Source organism: Leptodactylus fuscus, chromosome 8, assembly GCF_031893055.1.
Source record: "Leptodactylus fuscus isolate aLepFus1 chromosome 8, aLepFus1.hap2, whole genome shotgun sequence".
NCBI lineage: Eukaryota > Metazoa > Chordata > Amphibia > Anura > Leptodactylidae > Leptodactylus > Leptodactylus fuscus.
In genome coordinates, this window is record NC_134272.1 from 87,417,260 (window position 1) to 87,441,222 (window position 23,963).

The 23,963-nt window shown below is 43.4% G+C and overlaps 1 protein-coding gene across 1 annotated transcript in view; it reads right to left on the reverse strand.

Moving 5' to 3' along the window:
* Positions 1-4,552: 4,552 nt before the first annotated feature.
* The window catches only part of LOC142216649 (unconventional myosin-X-like), a 79,569-nt gene continuing 60,158 nt past the window's right edge, over positions 4,553-23,963 (reverse strand). The window contains exons 31-41 of the mRNA XM_075284638.1: positions 23,188-23,330; positions 22,471-22,665; positions 22,231-22,388; positions 21,874-21,997; positions 20,955-21,252; positions 20,312-20,519; positions 19,735-19,871; positions 16,935-17,061; positions 15,813-16,262; positions 14,516-14,707; positions 4,553-5,466 (exon numbers count right to left, since the gene is read on the reverse strand). Of these exons, the coding sequence (XP_075140739.1) occupies positions 5,353-5,466; positions 14,516-14,707; positions 15,813-16,262; positions 16,935-17,061; positions 19,735-19,871; positions 20,312-20,519; positions 20,955-21,252; positions 21,874-21,997; positions 22,231-22,388; positions 22,471-22,665; positions 23,188-23,330 (2,146 nt within the window). The 3' untranslated portion in view covers positions 4,553-5,352. The remainder of the gene's footprint in view (positions 5,467-14,515; positions 14,708-15,812; positions 16,263-16,934; positions 17,062-19,734; positions 19,872-20,311; positions 20,520-20,954; positions 21,253-21,873; positions 21,998-22,230; positions 22,389-22,470; positions 22,666-23,187; positions 23,331-23,963) is intronic.

The following is a 23,963-nucleotide window of genomic DNA, read 5'->3' on the forward strand; positions in this document are numbered from 1 at the left end:
TTTTGAACTGCAAAAAGAGCAACTTGAAAACGCTTTGCCATCATCTTATAGTCTTCTCCGGCTTTGTAGGCCTCCACCATTTTGATTTTCAGATTGCTAGGCGGCTGCTTAGAAGAAACAATGGCTGCGGTATTGTGGCACAAAGTTAGAGGAGAATTTATAAAGACTTTCCTAACCCTGATAGTGAACAAGCCATAACCCGAACTGACTAAAGAAGGTCTGAGACCTTGATCAAAGTCATTTAAAAGGGTTCCCAAAGTTTTGCAAAGTACTCCTTTCCCTTTTTCACTCTACAATTGTACTCAAACATAGTAATACACTAATAGTGCTTAAAATTATGGGATTAATCTTGAATATCTTTAATGTTATGCCTATTAAAAATCATTTCATCTTCCACTTGTTTACCTGTTCACAATAACAGCCATTTTGACCAGGGGGTGTCCAAACTTTTGCACACCATTGTATGTATTCACTATAAGCTCCTTTGTGTGAGTATTCAGCCTTGAGAGTATATAGGGTTAAGTGTGTTACTGTGGGGAAGGAGCAGTTTAGGAATAGATGTCACCTCCTGTCTCATCCGTCTCCTCCTCTTTCTCTCACCACAAGGACTGGAGGAAACATGTCTGCAGTATCAGAGAGGTCCCCTCATGTATTTACCTCACACACTGCAGACATGGCTGATCTATCATATATACTGCAGTATTACCTCGGGATATATACAGTCACAGAGTCCTCTCATGTATTTACCTCACACATGGCTGATATATCATATATACTGCAGTATTACCTCAGGATATATACAGCTACAGAGTCCCCTCATGTATTTACCTCACACACTGCAGACATGGCTGATCTATCATATATACTGCAGTATTACCTCGGGATATATACAGTCACAGAGTCCTCTCATGTATTTACCTCACACATGGCTGATATATCATATATACTGCAGTATTACCTCAGGATATATACAGCTACAGAGTCCCCTCATGTATTTACCTCACACACTGCAGACATGGCTGATATATATACTGCAGTATTACCTCAGGATATATACAGTCACAGAGTCCTCTCATGTATTTACCTCACACATGGCTGATATATCATATATACTGCAGTATTACCTCAGGATATATACAGCTACAGAGTCCCCTCATGTATTTACCTCACACACTGCAGACATGGCTGATATATCATATATACTGCAGTATTACCTCAGGATATATACAGTCACAGAGTCCCCTCTCTATGGTGGAGCGGGGAGGTGACGTGTAATGGAGACTCTGTGGTGATAGAGGGACAGCCTGATATCAGACATACAGTGTGGTGATGGTAATGGCGGCCGCACTGATACTCCCTGTATATGTCTCCAGCTCTGTGCTAATACTGATCATGCTGGGGATAAGTTATAGCTAATAATGTCTATGTAATTTCTCAGGGCTGTATATGGGACACACTGTATATACTTTCCATACTGTATACAGGTTATTAGTAATTGGCAGGGTGAGGGGTCCTTGGAGTTGGTTTAAATTTTTGGGGTGGGGAAACATGGTGGTCAGTTTCCTTTAGGATTATCTCCTGTTTGGGTCTGGTTGGTCTTTGGGCTCCCGGGGAGGGGGTTATTATATGTGCTATCAGCTATTCGGGGTGTTATGGTGCCCCTGAGCCTGTGCTTATGGCTGAGGGTAATCTGGTGGTGGGACAGATTGGCAGCCAGACCTTTGTAGCTCCAAGAACCTCCTCCTCAAGAGGAAGGGGATTGTATCCGGAAAAGTGAAGTGTTGGGATTATTATTTCCCCTCCCTATATATGGCATCTAATGATCTATATGTGGCCTCCATATCGGGGCTGTATACTGTGTGGATATATGGCAGCCTTCAGTCACTTTATACCCGCTGCTCTGCTGATGCTGCTGTCTATAAAATGTCCGCCCCCTTACCTCATGTAGCCACTTCATCCTCCATCCATTTCCTAAAATGGTGGCCGGTACTGTATAAGACTGTATAGATTACGTGGGGCCTTATCTAGATGTTTTTGCAGAGTCCTCAGAAGAATATATTATATCTAAATCATATTTATAGTTGTGAAAGGTGTCCATGGAGGGCTCAGCACATGGCGGGGATGTGGGTGACCCGGGTGCCCCTTGCTCTGTAGGATACACAGGATACATAGTTTTATATCCATATGTATACGGTGATATACTAACCGCCATGTTGTAGTCTGACCGCTGAGGATCCACCACATGTAGATAAATGTACCGCACAATACAGACATCATGTAGTAGTGGGTGGTTTTAGGAAGGCGTGAGGGACATCCCATATCCAAAAGTCACGTTAGTAAGAAGCTGATACGACCGGAGATGTGTGTGATACTAGTGCAGACAGGTATCTGATGATGAAACGCTATCTAGTCTATAATCATCTTCCATTAATACGAGTCGTTTATATTCTGACCCCTCGGGCTGTTTCTTCAGTTGTGCAAGAATCACCGCCTGAACATGTGCAATATAATACACGGATACCAGACATCGGGCCAAACCTCTGCCCATTCTGAAAACAAATTGCTTCTAAAATGTTAAAAAATTACTGTAAAAAAAAATATATTTGAGTCAAAAATTCTATTTAGCAGTTTCTTGATTTTCTCTGAATCTGGACCAAAAAGGTGACCACGAGAGTTGAGCGAACAGTAAAATGTTCGAGGTTCGATATTCGTTTCGAGTAGCCCCTCAATATTAGACTACTCGAATCGAATATCGAACCCTATTATAGTCTATGGGGGGAAAATGCTCGTTTCAGGGGCAGGCAACGTTCGATCAAATTATACTTACCAAGTCCACGAGTGAGGGTCGGGCTGGATCCTCCGAGAAGTCTTCTCCGTGCAGCGTCCCCGCGGCGTCTTCTGGCTCTGAATTCACTCTGCCAGGCATCGGGCCTGGGCAGAGCCGACTGTGCATGTCCACACTACAAGCGGACATGCGCAGTCGGCTCTGCCCAGGCCCGCTGCCTGGCAGAGTGAATTCAGAGCCGGAAGACGCCGCGGGGAAGCTGCACGGAGAAGACTTCTAAAGGTTGGAGAAGAACCAGCGTTGATTGGCCGACTGTATAGCATTCGGCCAATCAATGCTGGTACTGCATCAAACTTTTCCATTCGAATAGCGAGTGGTACTCGATCGAGTATGAGTATTTCGAATACCGTAGTATTTGATTGAATACCTACTCGATCGAGTACTACTCGCTCATCTCTAGTGACCACCAATATGGCCGCCTTTAGGTGGTCACTCGTTCTCATATCTTCAAGGGGGAGCATAAATAGTGTTACGCCATGATACCTTCCCTCTTTCCCCAAAAATAGGATCTCACGTCCCCACATGATGATCATTCAATTTAAAGAAGCCGACTTACAATACCAGACATAAACCATGGAAGGGGGGGGGGGAGCCATGAGTGATGTTTTTGTAATCCTTTACATATAGTGGTTGTCGTCATGATCACACCTGAATATTATAGACATTGTGTGTCCTACTAGTGCACAGGAGATATATGGCTACCAGAGATTCCTCCAGAAATCATCACGCTAGCCTCTGTATACAGATGGATTGTACTAATAGTGTTGTAGCAATTGGATGTGCAGGAAAAACCCTTTAAAGGGAATGTTTAGGATTAGAAATGGAATATGGAGGTATCTAATACTATCCATTCCATACAGTCACGCTCCTCGTACTCGCCAGTGTTTAATCTCAATAATTTATTAGCAATATAATGTAAATGCAGTAACAGTCAATCCCACATCTATCAGAGTAAGCAAGATACATTCAGTCCTGGGCACCACCGCCCGCAGCAGCCCAGGGGCACGGTCTAAGAGCGAGGCCGCAGAGCTCCGACAGACATAACCCAGTGGCCTCCATTCACCAAGTAGCAAAAACAAAAAAGGTTAAAAGTAACTTCCCCAGGTTGGAATTGGACGGCAATAGATCCTCGGATCCTGCAGAACTTCCACCAACTTTGTTGTAAATGATCACCCCTTCCAAAAAGACGATTCAAAAGGGTAGTCTAGCAGTAGAAAAAAAATGGCTGCTTTCTTCCACAAACAGCACCATATGGTCTAGGGGTTGTATCTGCTCCACCGAGGTGAATTGGACCAAGATGCACTACCAAACACAACCTGTAGACAAGGGTGGCGCTGTTTTTAAAAGAAAGTGACCATGTTTTTCTAATCATGCAAAGCACCTTTAAGAGATTTCCTGTTAGAAACAGCTGAAGTAAACTTAAGAATGTTAATTTTGGGTGTGAAACGGACTTTGGGGTTCCAGGAAGCGGCGAAGAGATGTAGGTGCTGGTGAGTCCATATGTAATACTTGACAGGATGATGTGTCAGAGAGTCCCGATCCTTGTGCCATGATTGTCTCAGGAAAGACGACCGGAAAAGTTTAAAGGAACGCTCTGGGGAAAACGGACACATCGTGTTATACCTAGGGCAGGTCCTCAGGGGCGGGGCATGACATAAGGATGATCATATCACTGTTAGGCTCCACCCACAATAGACTTGCGCTTGGCAGAACACAGTGTATCCGCCATACCCAGAATGTTCCATGGGATTACATGTCTCCATAAAAGTAATCCAGGAACACGGAAGGCGTCTCAGTCACTTTAAGTGTCCTCCTGATAATGGGCGTCTCTCCCCGGTGCTACATAGGACACAATACTATACAGTAACATGGAGGAGGAAGAGGAGGAGGAGGATACCACCGGCACAGGAGAGCGCCACAGTGGCATCAGGAAGACGGTATAGTTTAGAAAATAAATAATCCATGTGCTTCATATGTTACAGAGAAGAACTTGTGAGCACGGAACGGAGAGAACCGGCCCTGTCCTACCGGGACGGAGGGGAAATTAATACTGTCTACAGCCTGGTCCTCCGCCAACGTCTCCAGCAAATACCAGTCATGGGGAATACTCCCTGCAAATCTTGGAAATCCCTGAGAAGGATTCAGAAGATTGAACTGGGGCGGAGGTGGCGCAACGTCACATCTCCAGCAGGAAGACAGAATTTTTGTAGAAAAAAGGATGTTTTTGATTTTATAGAAATAAAATTCACCCTGATGATACAAGGCTCCAGTCTGTTGTGCAAGGAGGTTGTGACAGGTCATCTTCTTATTCCAGGTCTGGGGTTCTCCGGAGGGTTCGGCCACCTCACAGTCATATTCCATTTCTACAACACTGATCGGAATCCTTCATCATTCCCATATATTGTGCAGGTCACGTCGTGTCATAGAAGAAGTCTCTATATTGAATAAATTACATGACTGCCATGGGAGGAGGTCCTGGTACACCACCACTAGGCGGCGTAGTTTGGTCACCTGGCCCAGCTGCTGAATTGACTGTCTTGACTTGTTACAGACTTGACGCTGCAGCGCTTCTTGACAATCATGTTGATGTAAGCTCTCATGATCTTGGTGATCTCTCCCACCTGAAGGAAGACGACAAAAAAGAAAAAAAAAAAAAAAAGAAATAGAGTTTTACCACTACTGTACATTACTACGCCGCCACTACTGTAGACTACTATGCCGCCACTACTACTGTACATTACTACACCGCCACTACTACTGTACATTACTACACCGCCACTACTACTACTGTACATTACTATGCCACCACTACTACTACTGTACATTACTATGCCACCACTACTACTACTGTACATTACTACGCCGCCACTACTGTAGACTACTACGCCGCCACTACTACTGTACATTACTACACCGCCACTACTACTACTCTACATTACTACGCCGCCACTACTACTACTGTACATTACTACGCCGGCACTACTACTGTACATTACTACACCGCCACTACTACTACTCTACATTACTACGCCGCCACTACTACTACTGTACATTACTATGCCACCACTACTACTACTGTACATTACTACGCCGCCACTACTGTAGACTACTACGCCGCCACTACTACTGTACATTACTACACCGCCACTACTACTGTACATTACTACACCGCCACTACTACTACTCTACATTACTACGCCGCCACTACTACTACTGTACATTACTACGCCGGCACTACTACTGTACATTACTATGCTGCCACTACTACTACTGTACATTACTACGCTGCCACTACTACTACTGTACATTACTACGCTGCCACTACTACTGTACATTACTACGCTGCCACTACTACTACTGTACATTACTACGCTGCCACTACTACTACTGTACATTACTACGCCGCCACTACTACTACTGTACATTACTATGCTGCCACTACTACTGTACATTACTATGCCGCCACTACTACTACTGTACATTACTACGCCGCCACTACTACTACTGTACATTACTATGCTGCCACTACTACTGTACATTACTATGCCGCCGCTACTATTACTACTGTACATTACTATGCCGCCACTACTACTACTGTACATTACTACGCCACTACTACTACTACTGTACATTACTATGCTGCCACTACTACTGTACATTACTATGCCGCCGTTACTACTACTACTACTGTACATTACTATGCTGCCACTACTACTGTACATTACTATGCCGCCGCTACTACTACTACTACTGTACATTACTACGCTGCCACTACTACTACTGTACATTACTATGCCGCCACTACTACTGTACATTACTACGCCGCCACTACTACTGTACATTACTATGCCGCCACTACTACTACTGTACATTACTACGCTGCCACTACTACTACTGTACATTACTATGCCGCCACTACTACTACTGTACATTACTACGCTGCCACTACTACTACTGTACATTACTATGCCGCCACTACTACTACTGTACATTACTATGCCGCCACTACTACTACTGTACATTACTACGCCGCCACTACTACTACTACTGTACATTACTATGCTGCCACTACTGTACATTACTACGCCGCCGCTACTACTACTACTACACATTACTATGCTGCCACTACTACTGTGCATTACTACGCCGCCACTACTACTACTGTACATTACTATGCCGCCACTACTACTACTGTACATTACTACGCCGCCACTACTACTGTACATTACTACGCCGCCACTACTACTACTACTGTACATTACTATGCTGCCACTACTACTGTACATTACTATGCCACCGCTACTACTACTACACATTACTATGCCGCCACTACTACTACTACTGTACATTACTACGCTGCCACTACTACTGTACATTACTATGCCGCCACTACTACTGTACATTACTACGCCGCCACTACTACTACTACTGTACATTACTATGCTGCCACTACTACTGTACATTACTATGCCACCGCTTCTACTACTACACATTACTACGCCACCACTACTACTACTACTACTGTACATTACTATGCTGCCACTACTACTACTACTACTACTGTACATTACTACGCTGCCACTACTACTACTGTACATTACTATGCCGCCACTACTACTACTGTACATTACTACGCTGCCACTACTACTGTACATTACTACGCCGGCACTACTATTGTACATTACTATGCCGCCACTACTACTACTGTACATTACTACGCCGCCACTACTACTGTACATTACTATGCCGCTGCTACTACTACTGTACATTACTACGCCGCCGCTACTACTACTACTGTACATTACTATGCTGCTACTACTGTACATTACTACGCCGCCGCTACTACTACTACTGTACATTACTACACCGCTGCTACTACTACTACTACTGTACATTACTATGCCGCCACTACTACTACTGTACATTACTATGCCGCCAGTACTACTACTACCACTGTACATTACTATGCCGCCACTACTACTACTACTGTACCTTACGCCACTACTACTGTACATTACTACGCTGCCACTACTACTACTGTACATTACTATGCCGCCACTACTACTACTGTACATTACTATGCCACCACTACTACTACTGTACATTACTATGCCGCCAGTACTACTACTACCACTGTACATTACTATGCCGCCACTACTACTACTACTGTACCTTACGCCACTACTACTGTACATTACTACGTTGCCACTACTACTACTGTACATTACTATGCCGCCAGTACTACTACTACCACTGTACATTACTATGCCGCCACTACTACTACTGTACCTTATGCCACTACTACTGTACATTACTACGCTGCCACTACTACTACTGTACATTACTATGCCGCCAGTACTACTACTACCACTGTACATTACTATGCCGCCACTACTACTACTGTACCTTATGCCACTACTACTGTACATTACTACGCTGCCACTACTACTACTGTACATTACTATGCCGCCAGTACTACTACTACCACTGTACATTACTATGCCGCCACTACTACTACTGTACCTTATGCCACTACTACTGTACATTACTACGCTGCCACTACTACTACTGTACATTACTATGCCGCCAGTACTACTACTGTACATTACTACGCTGCCATTACTACTACTGTACATTACTATGCCGCCACTACTACTACTGTACATTACTACGCCGCCACTATTGTACATTACTATGCCGCCGCTACTACTACTACTACTGTACATTACTACGCCACCACTACTACTACTGTACATTACTATGCCACCACTACTACTACTGTACATTACTATGCCACCACTACTACTACTGTACCTTACGCCACTACTACTGTACATTACTACGCTGCCACTACTACTACTGTACATTACTACGCTGCCACTACTACTGTACATTACTACGCTGCCATTACTACTACTACTGTACATTACTATGCCGCCACTACTACTACTGTACATTACTACGCCGCCACTATTGTACATTACTATGCCGCCGCTACTACTACACATTACTATTGTGCCACTACTACTGTACATTACTACGCCGCTGCTACTACTACTACTGTACATTACTATGCCGCCACTACTACTACTACTGTACATTACTACACCGCTGCTACTACTACTACTGTACATTACTACGCTGCCATTACTACTACTACTGTACATTACTATGCCGCCACTATTGTACGTTACTATGCCGCCGCTACTACTACACATTACTATTCTGCCACTACTACTGTACATTACTACGCCGCTGCTACTACTACTACTGTACATTACTATGCCGCCACTACTACTACTACTGTACATTACTACACCGCTGCTACTACTACTACTGTACATTACTACGCTGCCATTACTACTACTACTGTACATTACTATGCCGCCACTACTGTACATTACTACGCCGCCACTATTGTACATTACTACGCCGCCACTACTACTACTGTACATTACTATGCCACCACTACTACTACTACTGTACCTTACGCCACTACTACTGTACATTACTACGCTGCCACTACTACTACTGTACATTACTACGCTGCCACTACTACTGTACATTACTACGCTGCCATTACTACTACTACTGTACATTACTATGCCGCCACTACTACTACTGTACATTACTACGCCGCCACTATTGTACGTTACTATGCCGCCGCTACTACTACACATTACTATTGTGCCACTACTACTGTACATTACTACGCCGCTGCTACTACTACTACTGTACATTACTATGCCGCCACTACTACTACTACTGTACATTACTACACCGCTGCTACTACTACTGTACATTACTACGCTGCCATTACTACTACTACTGTACATTACTATGCCGCCACTACTACTACTGTACATTACTACGCCGCCACTATTGTACATTACTACGCCGCCACTACTACTACTGTACATTACTATGCCACCACTACTACTACTACTGTACCTTACGCCACTACTACTGTACATTACTACGCTGCCACTACTACTACTGTACATTACTACGCTGCCACTACTACTGTACATTACTACGCTGCCATTACTACTACTACTGTACATTACTATGCCGCCACTACTACTACTGTACATTACTACGCCGCCACTATTGTACGTTACTATGCCGCCGCTACTACTACACATTACTATTGTGCCACTACTACTGTACATTACTACGCCGCTGCTACTACTACTACTGTACATTACTATGCCGCCACTACTACTACTACTGTACATTACTACACCGCTGCTACTACTACTGTACATTACTATGCCGCCGCTACTACTACTACTACTGTACATTACTACGCTGCCACTACTACTACTGTACATTACTATGCCGCCACTACTACTGTACATTACTACGCCGCCACTACTACTGTACATTACTATGCCGCCACTACTACTACTGTACATTACTACGCTGCCACTACTACTACTGTACATTACTATGCCGCCACTACTACTACTGTACATTACTACGCTGCCACTACTACTACTGTACATTACTATGCCGCCACTACTACTACTGTACATTACTATGCCGCCACTACTACTACTGTACATTACTACGCCGCCACTACTACTACTACTGTACATTACTATGCTGCCACTACTGTACATTACTACGCCGCCGCTACTACTACTACTACACATTACTATGCTGCCACTACTACTGTGCATTACTACGCCGCCACTACTACTACTGTACATTACTATGCCGCCACTACTACTACTGTACATTACTACGCCGCCACTACTACTGTACATTACTACGCCGCCACTACTACTACTACTGTACATTACTATGCTGCCACTACTACTGTACATTACTATGCCACCGCTACTACTACTACACATTACTATGCCGCCACTACTACTACTACTGTACATTACTACGCTGCCACTACTACTGTACATTACTATGCCGCCACTACTACTGTACATTACTACGCCGCCACTACTACTACTACTGTACATTACTATGCTGCCACTACTACTGTACATTACTATGCCACCGCTTCTACTACTACACATTACTACGCCACCACTACTACTACTACTACTGTACATTACTATGCTGCCACTACTACTACTACTACTACTGTACATTACTACGCTGCCACTACTACTACTGTACATTACTATGCCGCCACTACTACTACTGTACATTACTACGCTGCCACTACTACTGTACATTACTACGCCGGCACTACTATTGTACATTACTATGCCGCCACTACTACTACTGTACATTACTACGCCGCCACTACTACTGTACATTACTATGCCGCTGCTACTACTACTGTACATTACTACGCCGCCGCTACTACTACTACTGTACATTACTATGCTGCTACTACTGTACATTACTACGCCGCCGCTACTACTACTACTGTACATTACTACACCGCTGCTACTACTACTACTACTGTACATTACTATGCCGCCACTACTACTACTGTACATTACTATGCCGCCAGTACTACTACTACCACTGTACATTACTATGCCGCCACTACTACTACTACTGTACCTTACGCCACTACTACTGTACATTACTACGCTGCCACTACTACTACTGTACATTACTATGCCGCCACTACTACTACTGTACATTACTATGCCACCACTACTACTACTGTACATTACTATGCCGCCAGTACTACTACTACCACTGTACATTACTATGCCGCCACTACTACTACTACTGTACCTTACGCCACTACTACTGTACATTACTACGTTGCCACTACTACTACTGTACATTACTATGCCGCCAGTACTACTACTACCACTGTACATTACTATGCCGCCACTACTACTACTGTACCTTATGCCACTACTACTGTACATTACTACGCTGCCACTACTACTACTGTACATTACTATGCCGCCAGTACTACTACTACCACTGTACATTACTATGCCGCCACTACTACTACTGTACCTTATGCCACTACTACTGTACATTACTACGCTGCCACTACTACTACTGTACATTACTATGCCGCCAGTACTACTACTACCACTGTACATTACTATGCCGCCACTACTACTACTGTACCTTATGCCACTACTACTGTACATTACTACGCTGCCACTACTACTACTGTACATTACTATGCCGCCAGTACTACTACTGTACATTACTACGCTGCCATTACTACTACTGTACATTACTATGCCGCCACTACTACTACTGTACATTACTACGCCGCCACTATTGTACATTACTATGCCGCCGCTACTACTACTACTACTGTACATTACTACGCCACCACTACTACTACTGTACATTACTATGCCACCACTACTACTACTGTACATTACTATGCCACCACTACTACTACTGTACCTTACGCCACTACTACTGTACATTACTACGCTGCCACTACTACTACTGTACATTACTACGCTGCCACTACTACTGTACATTACTACGCTGCCATTACTACTACTACTGTACATTACTATGCCGCCACTACTACTACTGTACATTACTACGCCGCCACTATTGTACATTACTATGCCGCCGCTACTACTACACATTACTATTGTGCCACTACTACTGTACATTACTACGCCGCTGCTACTACTACTACTGTACATTACTATGCCGCCACTACTACTACTACTGTACATTACTACACCGCTGCTACTACTACTACTGTACATTACTACGCTGCCATTACTACTACTACTGTACATTACTATGCCGCCACTATTGTACGTTACTATGCCGCCGCTACTACTACACATTACTATTCTGCCACTACTACTGTACATTACTACGCCGCTGCTACTACTACTACTGTACATTACTATGCCGCCACTACTACTACTACTGTACATTACTACACCGCTGCTACTACTACTACTACTGTACATTACTACGCTGCCATTACTACTACTACTGTACATTACTATGCCGCCACTACTACTGTACATTACTACGCCGCCACTATTGTACATTACTACGCCGCCACTACTACTACTGTACATTACTATGCCACCACTACTACTACTACTGTACCTTACGCCACTACTACTGTACATTACTACGCTGCCACTACTACTACTGTACATTACTACGCTGCCACTACTACTGTACATTACTACGCTGCCATTACTACTACTACTGTACATTACTATGCCGCCACTACTACTACTGTACATTACTACGCCGCCACTATTGTACGTTACTATGCCGCCGCTACTACTACACATTACTATTGTGCCACTACTACTGTACATTACTACGCCGCTGCTACTACTACTACTGTACATTACTATGCCGCCACTACTACTACTACTGTACATTACTACACCGCTGCTACTACTACTGTACATTACTACGCTGCCATTACTACTACTACTGTACATTACTATGCCGCCACTACTACTACTGTACATTACTACGCCGCCACTATTGTACATTACTACGCCGCCACTACTACTACTGTACATTACTATGCCACCACTACTACTACTACTGTACCTTACGCCACTACTACTGTACATTACTACGCTGCCACTACTACTACTGTACATTACTACGCTGCCACTACTACTGTACATTACTACGCTGCCATTACTACTACTACTGTACATTACTATGCCGCCACTACTACTACTGTACATTACTACGCCGCCACTATTGTACATTACTATGCCGCCGCTACTACTACACATTACTATTGTGCCACTACTACTGTACATTACTACGCCGCTGCTACTACTACTACTGTACATTACTATGCCGCCACTACTGTACATTACTACACCGCTGCTACTACTACTACTGTACATTACTACGCCGCCACTATTGTACGTTACTATGCCGCCGCTACTACTACACATTACTATTCTGCCACTACTACTGTACATTACTACGCCACTGCTACTACTACTACTGTACATTACTATGCCACCACTACTACTACTGTACCTTACGCCACTACTACTGTACATTACTACGCTGCCATTACTACTACTACTGTACATTACTACGCTGCCACTACTACTGTACATTACTACTACTACTGTACATTACTATGCCGCCACTACTACTACTGTACATTACTACGCTGCCATTACTACTACTACTGTACATTACTACGCTGCCACTACTACTGTACATTACTACTACTACTGTACATTACTATGCCGCCACTACTACTACTGTACATTACTACGCTGCCATTACTACTACTACTGTACATTACTACGCTGCCACTACTACTGTACATTACTACGCTGCCATTACTACTACTACTGTACATTACTATGCCGCCACTACTACTACTGTACATTACTACGCCGCCACTATTGTACATTACTATGCCGCCGCTACTACTACACATTACTATTGTGCCACTACTACTGTACATTACTACGCTGCCACTACTACTACTGTACATTACTATGCTGCCACTATTACAATATCCAATATCAATAAAATATCTTAAACATAGATACATTGACTTAAATGAGGGACTAGAGAATAGAACAGACTGATCGCATCCCTTTATTTGGTATGATCAGCCAATAGGGAGAACAGGAACATTAGAGCAGAGGATATTTGTGCAAATCACTTCTCACAATCTAAGATTCACTAGCACAGCTGTATTGTGCACATGCGTGACAGATCTGACAAAATACTGACCTGGGTTGTTTCAAAGAACATTTCTCGGTCGTCTACAGTAATCTTGAAAGTGTTGGGCTGTGGAGCACCGAAGAAGATGATGTGTTCATACTGAAACGTCTCCAGTGGCTTAGGATCTCCACGTTTATATACAGACACATTTTCTGCACTGACACCGAGCCACAAATCATTAGGAAACCCTCCTTCTTTATACTGAAAAACAACAACAAGTGACATAACATACATGTATATATTATACATATACAACATACATATACACACATATATAGATTACATATGAATGCTATGTATACAGGAACCTAGTACAAGTATTCAGATACCTATTGGCGGGTAGTATTATAGTAGTTATATTCTTGTACATAGGAGCAGTATTATAGTAGTTATATTCTTGTACATAGGAGTAGTATTATAGTAGTTATAGTCTTGTACATAGGAGCAGTATTATAGTAGTTATATTCTTGTACATAGGAGGTAGTATTATAGTAGTTATATTCTTGTACATAGGAGGTAGTATTATAGTAGTTATATTCTTGTACATAGGAGCAATATTATAGTAGTTATATTCTTGTACATAGGAGCAGTATTATAGTAGTTATAGTCTTGTACATAGGAGCAATATTATAGTAGTTATATTCTTGTACATAGGAGTATTATTATAGTAGTTATATTCTTGTACATAGGAGTAGTATTATAGTAGATATATTCTTGTACATGGGAGCAGTATTATAGTAGTTATATTCTTGTACATGGGAGCAGTATTATAGTAGTTATAGTCTTGTACATAGGAGTAGTATTATAGTAGTTATATTCTTGTACATAGGAGGCAGTATTATAGTAGTTATATTCTTGTATATAGGAGGTAGTATTATAGTAGTTATATTCTTGTACATAGGAGGTAGTATTATAGTAGTTATATTCTTGTACATAGGAGTAGTATTATAGTAGTTATATTCTTGTACATAGGAGCAATATTATAGTAGTTATATTCTTGTACATAGGAGCAATATTATAGTAGTTATATTCTTGTACATAGCAGTATTATAGTAGTTATATTCTTGTACATAGGAGGCAGTATTATAGTAGTTATATTCTTGTACATAGGAGCAGTATTATAGTAGTTATATTCTTGTACATAGGAGGTAGTATTATAGTAGTAATATTTTTGTACATAGGAGTAGTATTATAGCAGTTATATTCCTGTATATAAGGCAGTATATTAGTAGTTCTATTTACTATGTATTGCACCCCACAATCCCTACAGGTTTACATAGTACATTACTGAGCAGGCAGTTCATACCTCAACATCAAACAATGTGGATCCATACCCCGGCCATTCAATAACAATCGCCATATAGTTCACCATAGCTTGGTGCTGAGACATCCCATGAAGACGACTCCATTTCTCCGCTATACTTGTACGAGCTGCTGAGAGTTCCTCCTTCACCCACATCTCCATCATCTGTTCTTCTTCCATCTTCTGTTTCTTCATAGAGCCCACTTTGAAGCCACGTTTCAGGGTCCCCTCTAGAAAGCTGGTTCTCCTCCTCTCCAGGGTCTGGCCGGATGTGCTGCTGGTTTTGGTGGCCTGAAGAATCTTGTTCTTTAACCTCTGGACGGGGTAAACTGTCTCCAAGGACCATGAAACTTTGGAAACGTCTCCATGTTGATATTGCAATCTTAGGGCAGCCAAGTGCTGTAAAGTGTCTTCAGGGGCTGGGAAGTGACCACTTGTAAGACTTTCGTGAGCCTGGAAAAATTCATGACCATTAGGCATACAGTAGAAGCTACAGGCGGACGTGTATGTAACAGGCCATCTCATTGGATGTTCACTTAACGCAAGTGTTCCCTTCTCATCTCTTGACTTCTCAGTTTTAGTAAATTCTTTAAACAGACAATTTTGGAACATTTTTTTATCCTCATTGTGTATTATGCTGTTCCTCTGTTATTCCTCCTAGAAATTTCTCAATAAATTGACAACCCAGTCCCTAAACATTCTGATATTGTCCAACCAGGGCCAAGTAGACCCCACCGATCTCATATGGATAACCTCAGGACAGACCATCAATATGTAAGCCTTCAACAACCCCTTTAAGAATGCCTGTGCAGGAAATTAGGCGCTCCAGCCCCCCCCCCCTAAAGAGAAGTGATGAAATCTGCGCAGGATTTATAGCCATTCACATCGGTAATTAGATCCTCCCAAGGCTAAAGATTTAATATACAACACCTGGAAAGGTATCAAAAGACGACTCATTAAATTTCATCTTATCTTGGAAAATCTCATCTTTTAACGTAATTCTAATTTAAAGGGATGAGATAGAGATCGCAATAAAACTTTATCACTACAAGGCCCCGATCACACAGAAAGATGAAATGCTCCATAGACTTTTATGGCTCAAATTATCTATTAAGTAAGACAAACCTGCTCAAACATGAAGGCGAATTCTACGCCCTCCTTAGGAACGCTCTGCACATCCAGGAAACAGTACAGCTTAAAATACAAGGTCCACTGACCACAGTCCTCCTCCTCATCGCCGGTGCTGGCAAGTCTGAGAACAGAGAGACGGGGACAAGTGAATATACCAGAATAGAGGAGTAGTGAGAAAGCAAGAATGTACAGATGGAGCAGAGCTGAGGTGGTCATGTACATCTAGAAATTACATTACTTATCCTGTATTATACTCTAGAGCTGCGCTCACTATTCTGCTGGTACAGTCGCTGTGTACATACATTACATTACTTATCCTGTATTATACTCCAGAGCTGCGCTCACTATTCTGCTGGTACAGTCGCTGTGTACATACATTACATTACTTATCCTGTATTATACTCCAGAGCTGCGCTCACTATTCTGCTGGTGCAGTCACTGTGTACATACATTACATTACTTATCCTGTATTATACTCCAGAGCTGCGCTCACTATTCTGCTGGTGCAGTCACTGTGTACATACATTACATTACTTATCCTGTATTATACTCCAGAGCTGCGCTCACTATTCTGCTGGTGCAGTCACTGTGTACATACATTACATTACTTATCCTGTATTATACTCCAGAGCTGCGCTCACTATTCTGCTGGTGCAGTCACTGTGTACATACATTACATTACTTATCCTGTATTATACTCCAGAGCTGCGCTCACTATTCTGCTGGTGCAGTCACTGTGTACATACATTACATTACTTATCCTGTATTATACTCCAGAGCTGCGCTCACTATTCTGCTGGTGCTGTCACTATGTACATACATTACATTACTTATCCTGTATTATACTCTAGAGCTGCGCTCACTATTCTGCTGGTGCAGTCACTGTGTACATACATTACATTACTTATCCTGTATTATACTCCAGAGCTGCGCTCACTATTCTGCTGGTGCAGTCACTGTGTACATACATTACATTACTTATCCTGTATTATACTCCAGAGCTGCGCTCACTATTCTGCTGGTGCAGTCACTGTGTACATACATTACATTACTTATCCTGTATTATACTCCAGAGCTGCGCTCACTATTCTGCTGGGGCAGTCACTGTGTACATACATTACATTACTTATCCTGTATTATACTCCAGAGCTGCGCTCACTATTCTGCTGGTACAGTCACTGTGTACATACATTACATTACTTATCCTGTATTATACTCCAGAGCTGCGCTCACTATTCTGCTGGTACAGTCACTGTGTACATACATTACATTACTTATCCTGTATTATACTCCAGAGCTGCGCTCACTATTCTGCTGGTGCAGTCACTGTGTACATACATTACATGACTTATCCTGTATTATACTCCAGAGGTGCGCTCACTATTCTGCTGGTACAGTCACAGTGTACATACATTACATTACTTATCCTGTATTATACTCCAGAGCTGCACTCACTATTCTGCTGGTGCAGTCACTGTATACATACATTACATTACTTATCCTGTATTATACTCCAGAGCTGCGCTCACTATTCTGCTGGTACAGTCACTGTGTACATACATTACATTACTTATCCTGTATTATACTCCAGAGCTGTGCTCACTATTCTGCTGGTACAGTCACTGTGTACATACATTACATTACATATCCTGTATTATACTCCAGAGCTGCGCTCACTATTCTGCTGGTACAGTCACTGTGTACATACATTACTTATCCTGTATTATACTCCAGAGCTGCGCTCACTATTCTGCTGGTACAGTCACTGTGTACATACATTACTTATCCTGTATTATACTCCAGAGCTGTGCTCACTATTCTGCTGGTACAGTCACTGTGTACATACATTACATATCCTGTATTATACTCCAGAGCTGCGCTCACTATTCTGCTGGTACAGTCACTGTGTACATACATTACATATCCTGTATTATACTCCAGAGCTGCGCTCACTATTCTGCTGGTGCAGTCACTGTGTACATACATTACATTACTTATCCTGTATTATACTCCAGAGCTGCGCTCACTATTCTGCTGGTACAGTCACTGTGTACATACATTACATTACTTATCCTGTATTATACTCCAGAGCTGCGCTCACTATTCTGCTGGTGCAGTCACTGTGTACATACATTACATTACTTATCCTGTATTATACTCCAGAGCTGCGCTCACTATTCTGCTGGTGCAGTCACTGTGTACATACATTACATTACTTATCCTGTATTATACTCCAGAGCTGCGCTCACTATTCTGCTGGTGCAGTCACTGTGTACATACATTACATTACTTATCCTGTATTATACTCCAGAGCTGCGCTCACTATTCTGCTGGTACAGTCACTGTGTACATACATTACATTACTTATCCTGTATTATACTCCAGAGCTGCACTCACTATTCTGCTGGTGCAGTCACTGTGTACATGCATTACATTACTTATCCTGTATTATACTCCAGAGCTGCACTCACTATTCTGCTGGTACAGTCACTGTGTACATACATTACATTACTTATCCTGTATTATACTCCAGAGCTGCGCTCACTATTCTGCTGGTGCAGTCACTGTGTACATACATTACATTACTTATCCTGTATTATACTCCAGAGCTGCGCTCACTATTCTGCTGGTGCAGTCACTGTGTACATACATTACATTACTTATCCTGTATTATACTCCAGAGCTGCGCTCACTATTCTGCTGGTGCAGTCACTGTATGTGAATACACTTGCTACTGAGCTGTGGTTTTGTACAATGGAACATATTGTCTATGGATAACGCTAGGACCTCTGACCTCTCGAACTTTGCAAGGACATCGGCCACAATAACGCGACTCTCCACTGCCCGGTCTGTTTGCTTGTTGCGTTCAAAGAGGGCAAACATGTTACGACTGTCATCCATAGACAGGCCACGGATGAGCTTCTCCACCACCTGCAATGAGATCAATCACCCACGGTTGTCACTTTGGTTCTACCAGATTAAAGGGGACAAAGATGCAAGTACAAGGAAGCTGTAGAAACACGTGAGCTCCCCCTAGTGGTGGCTGCAGTCAGCCAGAATTATACAACCTTTCTAGGATTGTGCTGAGGACTTGGAGCAAACTGCTGCAAAGACATCCCCTACAGAATTGGCTATGGTTAGTCTGTTATTTGACTTAGTGGCCAGAGTGAAAATTGCAGATTTAATTTTTTTCAAATGATAGAATTATTGGTATAAAAAAAGGGGTCCTCCCCACATGGCCCTGTATTGGTATGGTTATAAAGCCAATCCCGAGAAAGCCCCTGAGAAACTGGGGGGGGGGGGATGAGGGGTAGCCACGTATCATGTGACCACACTATACAATGCAGTAGTCCCGCCACCCCCACACTAACCTCTCCTGCTGTGGTGTGAGAATTAATACTGATCTGACAGGATCCCCCGCCGTGGCAGTAGACGGACGTGGTCATGTTGCTGCGTGTCAGCAGTGCAGAGATCTCTTCTTGTGATGGGACTAGTTCTCTACATTTAGTTTTCTTCAGCGCATCAGCAATGAAGTGAGCGAACTGTTCAACCTCCGTACCAGGAAAGCCGTCCCGCACCCTGCAAGAGAACAACAAGCAAACATTGCTTACATTTTCACTGCAAGTCCATGTACAGCCACTAGATGGCAGTAATATACAGCAAGTATGGATGTAATATAGATCTAGCACTGCAAGTGCAGCTGCATCCACTAGATGGCGGTAACATACAGCAAGTACGGATGTAATATAGATCTAGCACTGCAAGTGCAGCTGCATCCACTAGATGGCAGTAACATACAGCAACTACTGCAAGTCTACCCAAATGTATGAATTGTCTGTAACCTATAGGAAGTATTGCAAGTTCAACTATATCCACTAGGTGGCAGTAACATAGGAACGAATGAAGTGCTCTTTGCAACCACTAGGTGGCAGTAACACACAGGTAACATGAACGTAAAGATTACAGACTAATACAAATAAAAGCAATGTGAAGACGGCCATGTCTAGACTTTACCTCTTAAGGTGGAACTTAAGGTAGCGCAGGATGTCTCTGCCGGGCAGGAAGGTGCAGCTCATGCAGGTGAGCAGCTGCCAATGGCGGAGGTTACCCGAGCTGTTGGGTTGGGGGACGTGGTTGGTCTGTTTGATCAGCTGGCAATAAACCTCATCTCTTAAGGGTTTGAGGTCCTGGCAGGTCTGCAGGATGCCTTGGATTATAGGGACGGGGTCCGGGACGGTCTCGATCTCCTGCAGAGAGTTGAAGATCCTCACCGCCTCGTCCTGCAGCGTCGTGTAACCCTTCTCCTTTTGCACTATAAAGAGAGATGATAAGACTTAGATGCCACGGTTTATACATCTTCTAAGGAGTACTGTGGGGCCAGGGACTTGGGGCCCCAATTTAAAGGCATGGTTACTTAAAGGGGATGGATTTTGGTTTCAGTTTTAATTAAATCCAGACGGTGAAGTCTAGGAATGTTTTCTAATCCGTTTATATATTTGGATTGTAGATTTCTGCAATGATGGCTCAGTGGTGTTCTCTATAGAGGTGTTATCTTGTATTGTAATCCTGGTAACACGCAGCAGAATGAATAACAGAGGAACAATACAACATGGAGTTGTAAGAAGATTTTCTCCAGCAGTGTTACGTCATGGGCAATAGAAACGTTTACTATAACAGACATGTCAGGAGAGAGGACATTAGGAGATTTTATGGAAGATCGACATGTTCCCGGCTGAGTCAGTGTCCACATCACATGATACAAAGGTTCCCCTGTCCCTCCATGCTGGTTTATGATGAATCTGAGTTATGTGCTGTGTCACCAGTTTTAGTTGTCCCCATAAATGATCCGAGTGCCCGGCAGAGCGGACAGACCAGGACCCTGGCACGTCAGGAAGAGGCAGCAGGTGAGGAGAAGGAGGAGGAAGGTACGTACAGTTCAGGTTGACGTCGCCATAAGGCAGCGGTAGAAGTGGCGAGTGCAGAGGATGCTGGGTGTATCGCAGGATTGGGTTCCTTCTGTACGTCTGCTCCACGGCCTCACTGTTCAGACTGTTCTCCTGAAAGAGAGGAAGACGACGATGAGCAGCGGAAGGAGGGAGGACAACAAGGAGCAGCGGATTATACATGGAGGGAAGGAAGACAACAAGGAGGGGGGGTCTATTGACAAACATGCTGACAGTTTCCAGTTATATCCAGCACTATTTTGCACCTCCACAGATTCTGTACACTGGACATAGTTTCTTGCAGTCTACACGAGATACTTGACCGTATTCTCAGATCTTGCTCTTACCTTGATGTCTCGGATGAGTTGTTGAGTCGGGGTCTCTATGGGGGCTTTGCTGTCGATGACTCCCTGGATGGCGTTGGCCCACCTCATGGCCTCATTCAGAAGCTTTGTATACAACCTGTAGGAATGTTTCCTCCCATACACGACGATGTTCCAGTACCCTACAGATAAGAAGGATGACACTCATGAGCCCGATGCGGGGGGCAGTGATGGCGCCCCCTGTGTTCTGTCTGGTTACTGCACCTGTTTCTGTGTGAGTCTTCTCATCGGGCTGCACCACAGAGCACAGGCTGTTCAGGACCAGGGTGCCCAGTTTGGAGGCCATTCTCTCAGAGGACTTGTAATAATCAAGAGCATTTCGGGTCAGCACAAACCAGCGGCGTTTTAATTTGAGTGACGCCATTTTGTTGCTGTTCTGGACTTCTTTATGGAGCCAACCTGGCAAAACAGGAACCCAAAAAGTTATTCCATATTCCACACAGCCCTGTGGAGCCAAGGCATGAAGATCAACAATCACAGATGTGGTTATATCGTGTCCTATATACACATCCACATTTTATGTTAAAGGTATTTTTTTAGGTCACTAGTTTTATTTTAAAATTTTTCAGTCTGGCCACTAAGCCTAATACTAGACGGCCACTTGCCAATTCTGTAGGGCTTTCCTTTGCAGCAGACACCTCATTTACATCCCAGACAGTATTCCAATAGAAGATAACACCGCTATAGATAACACCTCTAAGCCATCATGACATCACTACTGACAATCGATGATGTCACAGCTTATCTCCTCCCCCTCCCTGCACTGAGCATGTCTAGACAACTCTCCCATAGACCTCAATGAGTCGGCTCCAGACTATTGCTGCCTATGGCGATGACTGTGCTGTAAAGCAGATCACTAAATGCTGTTAATAGAACCGAGGAGACAAACAGAACGGGACGTGTTGCATCTGCTTCATCTACCTCTCACAAGAAACTCCTGGCCGTCCACCTTGGCTTCTCCTCGAGGCTTCTGCAGCAGTGAGATCCAGTGATGCATCTCCTCGGGGATGTCCGTGTTGCAGTGAATGACCCGGTTCGCAGTGATGATGACAAAGGAGTTTGGTCTGCAGGAATATTACAGATGTGTGAGGGTGCAGGCTTAGGAAGGGGAGGGTATCCAGCCACAAACACAGGACCGGACGGTTTTGCACAATGTGATTTATGTTGCTGGTGACTTAGTGGGTGCAGAGTGTAGATGGTGATGAATGGGTTAATGATTATTACTTTCCATGGTGGTTTAGAGCGCCGACCTTGTCTGTCATAGTTAAGGCTGGGTCTTATGGGGTCCAGGGGCCTTTAGTACATCCAGAATAGGGCCCCCTATAGGAGGTTTGGGATGGTTAAGGGGTTAATGCAGGAGGTCCTTCTATACCATCATTTTATTTAATCTAACTTGGTTCGGATTTGTTCACGAGGGTCTTGGCTCTTATACATCCCCACTAGATGGAGCTCAATGTATACAATTTATACAGGACTTTCTAATAAGTGCATGTGACGTTAGCTCCCCTAGTGGCGGCAGAAAGAATTGTATCTGACGGCTTGGAGAGAAATTTGTGGGCGATAAGAGACCGTGCTATGTGCCAGTCTATATGTGTAATACTGTATTGTGGTCAGTAGAGGGCGCTCTGATATTACACTCATTTCAATCCATAGTCTACCAGAGCATTATAGTGCAGGCCAAACATTCTGAGACTTGA